The sequence below is a fragment of the Mobula birostris genome, chromosome 13 (assembly GCF_030028105.1).
Source record: "Mobula birostris isolate sMobBir1 chromosome 13, sMobBir1.hap1, whole genome shotgun sequence".
Taxonomy (NCBI): Eukaryota; Metazoa; Chordata; class Chondrichthyes; order Myliobatiformes; family Myliobatidae; genus Mobula; species Mobula birostris.
In genome coordinates this window covers 59,096,453-59,110,648 of record NC_092382.1, presented here as the reverse complement: position 1 = coordinate 59,110,648, position 14,196 = coordinate 59,096,453, and the positions used below count along the sequence as shown (strand labels likewise).

Sequence of the window (14,196 nt, the reverse complement as noted above, 5' to 3'; positions counted from 1 at the left end):
CACATTAAAGAATTAATGTGATTCAAAACGCGTAATGAGATAATCCAGTTCGAATACTAAATGGTAACAAATGAAAAATTGAAATAAGTTCTGTATCGAAGAGTAGTTCTTTTTTAAAGTAAACTGGTGTAATCATGCCAGATGTGAAAGTTAGGTTGAGCTAGGGTCACACGGCCTTGGGTTCCACACCCACAAGCCCCCATGATCTTATTTTGTCCATCCAGCCGACGCCTAACCGGCAAGATCCCATAGTAAATGTAGGGCAGAGTTATCCTATGCATTGGCTAACATTTCCTAATCAACAAAAGATAAACCTTCAAGAGATTAGTGACTTACAGTGTAACAGAGTAAGTTGGAAAGTAGAGATAAAACAAATAAAAAAGAGCAGCCCTTCAATAAATGAGCGAACAAGACCAAAGTCTCACTTACCAGTGACTTCGAGAGTGATGGTCGCTAAGGTTTTTGGGCCACGGATTGGAAGCATGTTCACACGGTACACCCCACTGTCTGACTCGTTCACCGACTTCAGCAGTAGCGACCCATTGGAGGTGAATAGTTCAGCTCGCGATGTATAGGGATTATCAATGGACACGAATTGATCGATCCACTGACAGATAGTTTTCCCATTGAAGGTCCAGCTTCCACTTGAGATCTTCCCTGATGGCCGCACTGAAAAGAAGGCTTCTCCCCCGATGGCTGCATATATTTTTCTGCGCTCTACATTGATGGTAAAATGCTGAGACTCACCTGAGGAAGAGCAAATCGTATGAGGGTAAAGTGACAAAGGTGCAAAAACTAGAGAAATGTACGCACAGTAGCTCAGTAATTACAGATATTTATAACCTATATACAGCTGAAAACGCAGATCGCCTCTTGTAAACCAATCTTCTATCCTACATCTATCCACCAATCTGTTGATTCAGGGACACCCTCTTCCACCAGGCCAGCAGACTGATTAACTCACCCTGATACAATTGTATTTCTATATTGTATGGACTGTCCTGTTGTTCGTGTTATTATCATCATCATGGCTTGGCTTCGCAAACAAAGATTTAGGAAGGGGGCTGCCTACGTCTGCTGCAGGCTCGCTGGTGGCTGATGAGGCCAATACGGGATAGGCAGGACCGGCCACAGCAGCTGCAAGGGAAATTCTGTTCTGGGTTTGGTGCTGCTGTGTCACGGTTCTTCCTCCCTCTCCTTTTGTCCTTAATGCCGGCCCTGCGTGTGTTCTCGAAGGAGGAGACAGTTCGGTGAATGGTGCGTCGCCAGGCCTCGCAATCGGAGTCTAGATTAGACCACTGGCGATGGTCAATGTGACAGGCGCCAAGGGATTTCTTCAGAGAGTCCTTATAATTTACCATAAGTAATTGCACATTGCACATTCAGACGGAGAGGTATGTGATGCAACACAGAGCGTCATAGGAAGTCATTCCTGCCTGTGGCCATCAAACTTTACAATTCCTCCCTTGGAGGGTCAGACACCCTGTGCCAATAGGCTGGTCCTGGACTTATTTCCATTTGGCAAAATTTACATATTATTATTTAATTATTTATGGCTTTACATTGCTATATTTATACTCTATTTTCCTGGTTGGTGCAACTGTAACAAAACCCAATTTCCCACGGGATCAATAAAGTATGACTACGACAATGACAATGTATACGAAAGATGTAAGTAAAAAACTCAATTCAGTCATTCAATTTATTCCTGGCCAATGTACCTTCACTGGAGTGTAAGTCATAGGACCTAGAGGTAAGATTGCTGTATTGGAGGGAAGCAAGTGATTATTGTGTTTTCTGTTTCACTGAGATGGACCGGTCAGCAGCATCAGGCAAGAACAAAGCAGCGGCGCTCCGACATAGAGCTCTTGTTTCATTCTTGTTCTCCAGACTCAGACCATCCTACATACCGAGGGAGTTCCCCGGCGTGATCCTCACTGTCATTTATGTACTGCCAAAGGCAGATGTCAAGCAAGCACTGGGCGTATTTAATATCATTATAAAGAAGCAAGAAATGACATACCGCGACGGCTTTCATATCTTTGCCAGACACCTTTAATCAGGTAGTTTGAATAAGTCTCGGCCCAACTACATCAGCACATCACCTGCGGCACCTGAGGACCCAGCACACTCGACGACTGATGCACTACTATCCAGAATGCCTGTTGTTTCATCCCTAGACCACATTAGCGGAAATCCAAAATCTGACTGTTCTCACCTTACTTGCACACAGACAAAGCAGCCTGGCCCCAGATACTATTCCAATAAAGTGTTTGTCCTGGGTGGCTAATTGGCTGAGTCTATGGACTTCATTGTCTACATTCAGCAGTCTGACGTACCACGTTGTTTCAGGCAATCTGTAGTCATACCGGTCCGCAGAATATCGCGGTTATCTGCTCAAAGCCTAACATCTTATTGCACTAGCATCCATTGTACGGAGTGATTCGGGAGTTTGCTCATGAAAAACATGAACCCCTGCCTGAGGAATGAAGTATTTCTTTTCCAAATTGCCCAGCATCACAGCTGGTCGACACCAGATGTAATTTAATTGGCTGGTCACTAAGTACTGGAACAACTGTACAATAAATATGCATAGGTGAGAGTGGTTCACATTGAGTACAACTCAGCACCCCCTCAAAACAAATCATTAGGCACCACAAATAGCTCCCTGTTCAACTGGATCCTCGATTTTCTCAGATGCAGACACCAGTATGTACGATTTAATACAAAAAATCCATGGGCCCGATTCGAGATATCCCTGATCCTGGCAATAGGATAGCAACATTATCATCTGGGTGTCCCCTTTACCTCCATGGAATCTCCTTTTTACTCTTCTAATTAAGTAATCTTCTGTCACTATTGCACTCCTGTTCTCCCCCCCCGCCCCATTTTCTTCTGAGCCACAGAGCCAGACTCAGTGCTGGAGACATATACGGCTTCCTTCTGGTAAGACAACCCTCTAATAGTATTCAAAGCAGTGTACTGATTATTGAGGGGTAAGGCTACAGGGGCGTTCTGCAAAGGTCAACTATCCCTTTTCCATCTTCTGACAGATACCCAGGGACCCGCTTTCTCGAGCTTAGGAGTGACATATCCATCACCTCCTCATTCTTCTGTGTTGGTCAAAGTTCACCCAGCTGCAGCTTCAGTTGCTTAATACTGTCTCTTAGAAGCTGCAACTCAATTAACGTCGTGAAGATGTGCTTGCAGGACCTTCATTGCTGACCTAAACGCTCGCAGACCGCAGTAAGTAGATAAGTATTTATGAACTTACTTCTTACTTAAGTAAGCAAATGAATGAACAAATAAATAAATGAGTAAACAAACAAGAAAAATGAATAAGAAAATAAACAAGTGAGCGAGGAAAGAAACACAGAAACGAATAACTAATATTGCCGATATAAATAAATTCACAAACAAGAAAGTAAATAAATAAGGAAACAAACAAATAAAAGAAGAATTCTGAGGTCCTGTTCATGAGCTCAAGGACAGTTCCGAAATCTGATTGCTGAAGCTGTGTGTGTGTGTGTGTGTGTGTGTGTGTGTGTGTGTGTGTGTGTGTGTGTGTGTGTATGTGCATGTGTGTGTGTGTATAAATAGATAATAGTAGGTAAGAACTAGTGCCAAATGTTTAGAAGTTTTGAGAGCAGCCTAGAACAGGTCGCCGTGGTCCACCAGCATATGCGGAATAAAGTGTTGCATTTACAGAGAAAGTGCGGTGCAGGCAGACATTATGGTGCAAGGCCGTAACGAGTTTGATTGTGAGTTCAGGAGTCCATCTAGTCATACAGGGTCCGATATTTGTCTTTTCCCAAGCAGTAAGGCTGATCAACATCCCCACCCACTATCTCACCCCTCCACACAGCCATCACCACTGCTTTATCATTTCCTGTCAGTCACCGTATGTACAGACACAACTACGCTGAGCATCAACTTATGAATGTACAACCAATCCATGTATACAAGCTATCTTATGTGTTTACATTTATTGTTATTTTAAATTATTGTGTCCTTCATTTTATTGTTTTTTTGTGCTGCATTGAATCTGAGATAAAAATTACTTTGTTTTCCCTTACATTTGTGTGCTGCAAATATCATTAAACAATCCTGCATCTTGAATCTTCCAACAGTTGGACAGAAGCTGTCCTCGAATATTGAGCGTACCCTTAGGCGGTTGCATCTTCTGCTCGATTAACCTGTGCCTAAAGTGGCTGGCTAAATATGATATTTGTTCCACATTCTCCTCAGTACAAGTGAGAGTTTAAAATAAACAAGTTTCTTTTCCTTGTTCTACTTATGATTTTGTAGCTAAGCAGAGTTCCAATGACACCACAGTCATAGGCCGCATCAAAAGGGGTGAGGAATTGGGGGGGGGGAATAAGTTCTCTCAACTTTACTTCATCCATTACATTGAAGGACTCTTCAAGTTCCAAATTAAATTTATTATCACTGCACATTTATATCACAATAAAACAGCCCGGAGGTTCATTTTCTTGTGACAGAATAAATCTATACACTGTAATAATAAATATAATAGAACCAGTGAAGTACCACACCAAGAGTGTGCAAAAGACAACAAACTGTGCAAAAACAACAAAGAAAGAAAGAACACTGATAATAAATGAATAAGCAATAAACCTATGGATGGGTGGGATACGGAGGGCTCTCTATGTTACAGGTGCTGGTGGATGCGACTCGGCAGATTAATGACTTCGTGTGGACTATATGGGTCAAAGGGCCTGGTATTGTGCTGTGACGATATCCTGAGTTATTCATGATGGATTGTGCTTTTAAAAAGAGAGAGCACACAGCTGTACAGCACCGAGTGTGAGAGTGTGTGTGTGAGACAGAGAGAGAGATGGACAAAGACTGCTCACAGTTTGATCGGGATTTCTACAAGGCCACTGCTAGCTTCTGAGTTCCTACAGAGAGAGAAGGGAGGAGCTACTTGATGGACAGCTGGTGTTCAGCACAACAGTATCTGAACTAGCGTAATTGCTTGTTTCACAGGACACGCAGATGCACTAAGGTAAGGTGAAGTTACCACTATCCTGTTCAGGTGCCCACGAGAGTGGGACTGAGGATCGATCGTGAGGGATCGATCTGTGATTATTAGTGCGTGAAAGAGAGACCCTGTGGAGTCTACCAGTGTGTCTAACCTTTGCCTGGATTGGTAGACTATCACTCGAAGACGGTGCTCTTAAGTTGGTCAAGTTTGGCTAACTTGGAAGTTTCGGAGGACAACAGGAAGGATCGATGGCATCGGCTTACTCAGACAACCACGACACCTCTCTCTCTCTCCATCATTACTGAACTCAATACCACGAACTGAACTGATTTCATTTACCCATCGTCGTAAGACTGTATCCATTTACTCCCTAGGCTTGAAGAAGCTTGGTTTTTATATTTCCACACTTATATATGCATGAACTTTGCTAACCTGTTTGATTTATCTGAATTTATATTACTGTATTGCGTAGTTACCAATAAAATAGCATTAGTTAACAGCAATACCAGACTCCAAGGTGTTTTCCATTTCTGCTGGTTCTTTAATCTGTTACAGGGTACGTAACAGTGCTATGACTATGATGGTGAGATATGTGGTAGAAGTGATTGTGTCTACAACCTTCTGCAATCTCTGTCGATCCTGTGCTTTGGAGCCTGTATACTAGCCGGTGTTGAAACCAGCTGGAATGCTGTTCAGATCTGTCGACATTTTCCAGTCTCCTCTTTAATCTCCTAAGCAAGTACACCCGCTGATGTGAATGTATAAATATGCGAGGCCAAGCAGATTGGTTGAACCTGCTCACCACTTCCACCACCTCAATGAGGACTGGAGTGTGTCCCGCACCCCACCCCCTGAGGAAAATGTCACATGAGCTGGTAAAGCATGACAGAAGGAGAGTTAGGGCTGAAAGGCCTTCTGCTACTTCTGTGTTTTGGGTTATTTCCTTCTCCACCTTCTCACTCGACGATCCATTCAGTCTGGCTTTTCAGATGACAGACACTAGTGAACTGGCACAGAGACCAGAAAATGCACCTCAGTCTCCAAGTGTAACAGAGACAGGAGCATTCTCTCGGTGTGGCAGTGATGGAGCTCTTGTTCTTCATCTCTTCACACCGGCTGGTGAGGAACATTCAGTTTGAGATAGAAAACCATAGAAACCATAGAAAAACTACAGCACAAAAACAGGACTTTTGGCCCTTCTTGGCTGTGCCAAACCATTTTCTGCCTAGTCCTGCTGACCTGATATGGACCATATCCCTCCATACACCTCCCATCCATGTATCTGTCCAATATATTCTTAAATGTTAAAAAAGAACCCGCATTTGCCACCTCATCTGGCAGCTCATTCCATACTCCCACCACTCTCTGTGTGAAGAAGCCCCCCCTAATGTTCCCTTTAAACTTCCCCCCTCACCCTTAGCCCATGTCCTCTGTTTTTTCTCTCCCCTTGCCTCAGTGGAAAAAGCCTGCTTGCATTCACTCTATCTATACCCATCATAGTTTTATATACCTCTATCAAATCTCCCCTCATTCTTCTATGCTCCAGGGAATAAAGTCCTAACCTATTCAACCTTTCTCTGTAACTGAGTTTCTCAAGTCCTGGCAACATCCCTGTAAGCCTTCTCTGCACTATTTCAACCTTACTTATATCCTTCCTGTAATTTGGTGACCAAAACTGAACACGATACTCCAGATTCGGCCTCACCAATGCCTTATACAACCTCATCATAACATTCCACTCTTACACTCAATACTTTGATTAATAAAGGCCAATGTACCAAAAGCTCTCTTTATGACCCTATCTACCTGTGACGCCACTTTTAGGGAATTTTGCATCTGTATTCCCAGATCCCTCTGTTCCACTGCACTCCTCAATGCCTTACCATTAACCCTGTATGTTCTACCTTGGTTTGTCCTTCCAAAGCGCAATACCTCACACTTGTCTGTATTAAACTCCATCTGCCATTTTTCAGCCCATTTTTCCAGCTGGTCCAAGTCCCTCTGCAGGCTCTGAAAACCTTCCTCACTGTCTACTACACCTCCAATCTGTGTATCATCAGCAAATTTGCTGATCCAATTTTCCACATTATCATCCAGATCATTGATATAGATGACAAATAACAATGGACCCAGCAATGATCCCTGTGGCACACCACAAGTCACAAGCCTCCACTCGGAGAAGCAATTCTCTACCACCACTCTTTGGCTTCTTCCATCGAGCCAATGTCTAATCCAATTTACCACCTCTCCATATATACCTAGGGACTGAATTTTCCTAACTAACCTCCCATGCGGGACCTTGTCAAATGCCTTACTGAAGTCCATGTAGACAACATCCACTGCCTTCCCTTCATCCACTTTCCTGGTATCCTCCTCGAAAAACTCCAATATATTGGTCAAACATGGCCTACCACGCACAAAGCCATGCTGACTCTCCCTAATAAGTCCCTGTCTATCCAGGTGCTTGTAGATTCTGTCTCTTAGTACTCCCTTCAATAACTTACCCACTACCAACTTCAAATTTACCGGCCTATAATCTCCTGGATTACTTTTCGATCCTTTTTTAAACAACGGAACAACGTGAGCCACTCTCCAATCCTTCGGCACCTCACCCGTAGACTCTGACATTTTAAATATTTCTGCTAGGGCCCCCGCAATTTCAACACCAGTCTCCTTCAAGGTCCGAGGGAACACCCTGTCAGGTCCTGGGGATTTATTCACTTTAATTTTCCTCAAGATAGCAAGCACCTCCTCCTTTTCAATCTGTACAGTTTCCATGATCTCACTACTTGTTTCCCTTAATTCCATAGACTTCATGCCAGTTTCCTTCATAAATACAGACGCAATAAACCCATTTAAGATCTCCCCCATTTCTTTTGGTTCCGCACATAGCCGACTACTCTGATCTTCAAGAGGACCAATTTTATACCTTACCATCCTTTTACTCTTAATATACCTGTAAAAACACTTTGGATTATCCTTCACTTTGACTGCCAAGGCAACCTCATGTCTTCTTTTAGCCTTCCTGATTTTCTTCTTAAGTATTTTCTTGCACTTTTTATACTCCTCAAGCACCTTATTTGCTCCCTGTTTCCAATACATGTCATACAACTCTCTCTTCTTCTTTATCAGAGTTGCAATATCCCTTGAGAACCAAGGTTCCTTATTCCTATTCACTTTGCCTTTAATCTTGACAGGAACATACAAGCTCTGCACTCTCAAAATTTCTCCTTTGAAGGCTTCCCACTTACCGATCACATCCTTGCCAGAGAACAACCTGTCTCGATCCACGCTTTTTAGATCCTTTCTCATTTCTTCAAATTTGGCCTTCTTCCAGTTCAGAACCTCAACCCTAGGACCAGATCTATCCTTGTCCATGATCAAGTTGAAACTAATGGTCTTATGATCACTGGAACCAAAGTGCTCCCCTACACAGACTTTTGTCACTTGTCCTAACTCGTTTCCTAACAGGAGATCCAATATTGCATCCCCTCTAGTTGGTCCCTCTATATATTGATTTAGAAAACTTTCCTGAACACATTTTACAAACTCTAAACCATCTAGACCCCTAACAGTATGGGAGTCCCAATCAATATATGGAAAATTAAAATCCCCTACCACCACAACTTTATGTTTCCTGCAGTTGCCTGCTATCTCTCTGCAGATTTGCTCTTCCAAGTCTCGTTGACTATGGGTGGTCTGTAATACAATCCCACTAATGTGGCCATACCTTTCCTGTTTCTCAGCTCCACCATAAGGACTCAGTGGACAAGCCCTCTAATCTGTCCTGCCTGAGCACTGCTGTAATATTTTCCCTAACAAGCAATGCTACTCCCCCACCTTTCAGTCCTCTGCCTCGATCACATCTGAAACATCGGAACCCTGGAATATTAAGCTGCCAGTCCTGCCCCTCCTGTAGCCAAGTTTCACTAATTGTTATAACGTCATAATTCCACATGTCAATCCACACCCTCAACTCGTCCGCCTTCCCCGCAATACTCCTAGCATTGAAATATATACACCTCAGAAGATTTTTACCACCACTCACAACCTTTCTATTTGCGGCTTTGCTTGAACTTTTAACATCATTTATTTTCACCCCAGCCTCACTGTCAGCTCTGGCACTCTGGTTCCCATCCCCCTGCAAATCTAGTTTAAAACCTCCCCATCCCCCTACAAATCTAGTTTAAAGCCTCCCCAATAGCACTAACAAACCTCCCTGAAAGGATCTTGGTCCCCCTGTAGTTCAAGTGTAACCCGTCTCCCTTGTACAGGTCCAACCTGCCCCAGAAGAGATCCCAATGATCCTGAAATCTGAAACCCTGCCCCCTACACCAGTTCCTCAGCCACTTGTTCCTCCTCCAGAGCATCTTATTCCTACCCTCACTGGCACCTGGCACAGGTAGCAATCCTGAGATTACCACCCTTGAGGTCCTGCTTTTCAACTTCCTACCAAGCTCTCTATACTCACTCTCCAGGACCTCCTCACTCTTCCTTGCTATGTCATTGGTACCAATGTGCACCACGACATCTGGCTGATCACCCTCCCACTTCAGAATGTCATGCAATCAATCAGAGACATCCTCGACCCTGGCACCCGGGAGGCAACAAACCATCCTGGATTCTCTGTCACGACCACAGAACCTCCTATCTGTATCTCTAACTATCGAATCCCCTATCACTACCGCTCTCCTCTTTTTCCACCCTCCCTTCTGCACTGCAGAGCCAGACTCAGTGCCAGAGATCCAGCTACTGCAGCTTGTCCCAGGTAACTCATCCCCTCCAACAGTATCCAATGCGGTATACTTGTTGTTGAGGGGAATGGCCAAAGGGGAACCCTGCTCTGCCTGCCTTTTCCTCTTCCCTCGCCTTGCGGTAACCCAATTACCTGTCCTCTGCTCCTTTGGCGTAACTACCTCCCTGTAGCTGCTATCTATAATCTCCTCATTCTCTCGAATGATCCGCAGGTCCTCCAGCTCCTGCTCCAGTTCCCTAACTCGGTTTGTCAGGAGCTGCAGCTGGATGCACTTCTTGCAGGTGTCGTTGTCAGGGACACCGGAGGGCTCCGTGACTTCCCACATCCTGCAAGAGGAGCATTCCAACATCCTGCCTGGCATTCTCTCTACGCTAGACAATCTGAACAAAAAAACTAATGGGAACCTACCCTGGCCTCTGCCCGTTCTCGCCAAAGCCTGTTGAGCCAAAGCCGTCCCACTCTGACTCAGTCCACTCTGACGATGGCCGCTACAACGATGGTCGCTGTATATGGTGGTCTGTTTTTAAACCCTGGCGCACTACGTCACGCGCCTGCGCAGTGCAGACCCTTCTCCCCGAGCAGTGTTTAAAAAAAAACTTTTTCTACTTGATTTCCTCACTCCCTTCTTCTCAGCTGCTTGCTTCGACTGATATATACTTCAAACAGATAATAATCTATTTGAGCACACTGGCAGATAACTGCAGAACAGTTAACAACATTTGAACTAAATATTCAAAGAGTATTTGTCCTTTGATTGGGGCTGATTCAATTGGCTCTGCCATTTATGACGCCATAATCCAATCATTTGAACCGAAGACCAATATCTACGGCTCAGTCTCCGAGTGTAACAGAGATAGGCCCTGCTGTTGGGATGATTTCTCAGTGCTTGTTCTTTGTCTCTTCCTACCTGCGGGTGAACGACACTCTCTCAGATAGTCAGGAAATCAAACAGTGCAGCGGGTGGTTGTAGGAAAGAAGAGTCGGTTACAAGATACAATCTTATTGAGCCAAACAGTCCCTAAGGATCTGCAGTTATTGAGCTAAGTACAGTTCTGTAGTCTATCTATATCTGCTCTTCCTCAGGTGAGTCTCATCCACATAGAGCAGAACCAGATAAATGTCACTGGCGGGGAAATGTTTTCCTTTCTGTGCAGCCGAACTCAGCAGTGGAAAACTGAATTTTAATGGGAAACAATTGCCCAGTGGATCAGTAAACACCGTGTCTATTGATAATGCATAAACATTGCGGGCTGAGTTAATCATCTTCAATAGGTTGTTGCTGCTGAAGCCAGTGAACATGTCTGGCAGTGGGGAATACTGTGTGAATGTGGTTCCAAAAAATGTCCCCATGACCTTGCCGATCATCACTCCACGAGTCGTTGTTAAGTGAGATTTAGTTGTATGCGGTTATGCATTCTCCAATGATTACGTTCATTTTATTCCTGTGATGAATGTGTAATGCCCTGGTTCACGTCTTTGCTGTTATACTGCAGGTGTTTCGTCTGGTAGTTCTGTAGGAGGGGACTGTTTTGCTTTTAGCCTCCTTCGGTTATTGTTGAAGATAAGGGATGATGTTGAATGTGTGCCATCAATTAGCAGGAGGTTTTTTTCATTAGGAACAATAAGATTGGTTTTGGTTCAGCGGGAGATGAAAAGAAAAAACGTAGCATGCGATCTGGTTGGAGACCGATTGTTCAAGATGGATTTAAAAAATTAGATGCAAAAAGATGACGCTGCGTACGGTGGCCGTGTTGAGAGCTCTGTTCCAAATCTTCAGTATACTACTAACTTCTACAATTTTCTTCGCATTTTCTGTTCAAGTAGCTGATAGTCACATCACATACAATGGACTGACACTTCTGTACATCGGAAAGATGGCACTTACCCACTAGGTGCCGCCTTTCCTACACTGGGATCCCCTGCTCGCGCGATCCATGGGAGACTCATCTTGACAACGCCACGGCATCGGAACAAGCGCCGGAGGCAAGGGAGAAGGGATGGCATCCTGGTGTGGCTGAGACTGCGTGCTAATCGGCCAAGGCTCCCTCGCATACCCTTGAACAACAAGCTGTGTGAACTGACAGCCAGAATCTTCTACCAGTGGGAAACAAAGGTATGTAACATTTTGTGGCTCGTGGAGACCTGGCTGATGATGGAAATACCAGACCTCGCTATCGAACCCTTTGGGTTCTCCCTGTTCTGGGCAGATAGTCAAAAAACCTCTCTGGGACGAGTAATGGAGGAAGGATATACTTCATGGTCAAAAGTGCTTACAGCGATCCCCGGAATGTGCATGCCCTCAAATTCTTTTGTTCTCCCGACCTGGAATAACTGGCGCCACTGTGTAGCCCCTACTGGCTGCCCAGGCAGTTCACGGCTGTTATCATCACAGCAGTGTACATTCCACCGCAGGCTGATGCTGACCTAGCTCTTAAGGAACTGTACAAGACCATCAACATGCTGGAGACTGCACACCCAGAGGCTGCCTTCATCATCGCCGGTGATTTTAATCGAGCGTCGCTGACGGAACTCTCTCCAAAGTTTTGTCAGTACATCTGGGTGAGCACTCGGGGAGATAGCACACTCGACTGCTGCTACTCTCCCTTCCGCAACGCTTACAAAGCTCTCCTACGCCCAGCTTTTGGAAAATCAGATCACTGTTTGATCCTGTTTCTCCTGACGTACAGGCAGAAACTGATACAAGATGTCCACTGTTGGTCCGACCAATCGGTCTCCATGCTGCAGGATTGCTTCCATGACGAACATTGGAATGTCATTGGAATTCTAGTACGAGAGGGCATGACTTAAGGGTTGAAGGGCGCCCATTCAGAACAGAAATGCTTAGAAATTTTTTTAGTCAGAGGGTGGTGAATCTATGGAATTTGTTGCCACAGACAGCAGTGGAGGCCAAGTCATTGGGTGTATTTAAGGCAGAGATTGATAGGTATCTGCGTAGCCAGGGCATCGAAGGTTATGGTGAGTAGGCAGGGGAGTGGGACTAAATGGGAGAATGGACCAGCTCATGATAAAATGGCGGAGCAGACTCGATGGGCCGAATGGCCGACTTCTGCTCCTTTGTCTTATGGTCTTATGAAGATCTCTTCGAGATTAGGGATAGAGTCACGTGCTTCATCGGGAAATGCATCGATGATGTTGTCCCCCAGAAGCCAGTTAGGGCCTTCAAAACCAGAAACCCTGGATCAATAGTTCCTTGCGAGCAGGATTTACTGCGCGACACAGACCTTACCTTGCCAATAATCAGCAGGAGATCAAGAAAAGCAGCTACAAACTGTGCAAAGCCATCAAGGCTGGGAAACCACACACAGGGACAAGACCGAGTCATGAGTCTCTCTGAATAGCACATGTGACTTGTGGCGAGTGTTGCACACCATCGCAGACCTCAAAGCCAAACGCAGTGGTGCAGCCTCTCTCCCAGATGAGCTCAGTCGCTTTTACACTCAGTTCGATGTCACTAACTCTGAGCCTCCCAGGAAAGCCACGGCTACAAACTGCAACCCGGTCATCTCCGAGGCTCTGGTACGCAGATGGTTCCAACGAGTGGACAGTCGCAAGGCTGCGGGATCAGAAGGCATCCCAAGGCCAATAGTTAAGATGTGCGCAGTACAGCTGGCAGGTATGTTTACAGACATTTTTAATCTCTCCCTCTCCTAGTGTAGAGTGCCCTCCTGTGTCAAATTATCCACCATTGACACTGTACCAAAAAAGACCAAGGTAAGATGTCTGAACGACTGGCGTCCTGTCGCACTCACCGCAATGCTCTAAGAGGACTGCAACTGCACTAACCCTACCACCTAAAATGCACCCCAGGCAATTCGCCTGCCAACACAACTGATTGACCAACAACACAATAGCCACTGTTCTACATACCGTCCTTACACATCTGGAGAAGAAGGATGCTTATGTGAGAATGCTGTTCTTGGACTACAGTTCTGCATTCAACACCATAATTTCCTCCAGGCTCGACAGGAAGCTCAGAGACCTCGGCCTTGTCCCTGCCTTGTGCATCTGGATCCCGGACTTCCTGTCAGATCGCTGACAGGTGGTAAGAGTGGGCTCCCCCACCTCCATCCCTCTGACTCTCCACACAGGAGCCCCTCAGGGCTGTGTACTAAGTCCGCTCCTTTAAGCCTGGTTTATACTTCTGCGTTAACTGCGCGCCGTAACCTACGCAAGTGGCCTACGAGTGTTGTGAGCATTTATACTTGTGCGTTGGTGTGTCTGCGTCGCTCTGCAATTCGCGCACTTCACGCATGCGCACTCACCTGCCCGCGCAAGGCTTCATAGTAGTCTCGGGGTAAACAAGACGTGAGCGTCTTTTTTCATGCGAAATGTGTCCTCCATAATTTCGGAGGTCTGTAAAGCTTTATGGAAAGCATTGCAGCCAGAGTTCCTTCCCTGCCCTTCAGTCACC

General features: G+C 45.3%; 1 protein-coding gene across 2 annotated transcripts in view; it reads right to left on the bottom strand.

Moving 5' to 3' along the window:
• The window catches only part of LOC140206875 (uncharacterized), a 67,953-nt gene that overhangs the window by 39,396 nt on the left and 14,361 nt on the right, over window positions 1-14,196 (bottom strand). For both annotated transcript variants that reach the window (XM_072275138.1, XM_072275139.1), the window contains exon 3: window positions 430-747. In XM_072275138.1, the coding sequence (XP_072131239.1) occupies window positions 430-747 (318 nt within the window). The remainder of the gene's footprint in view (window positions 1-429; window positions 748-14,196) is intronic.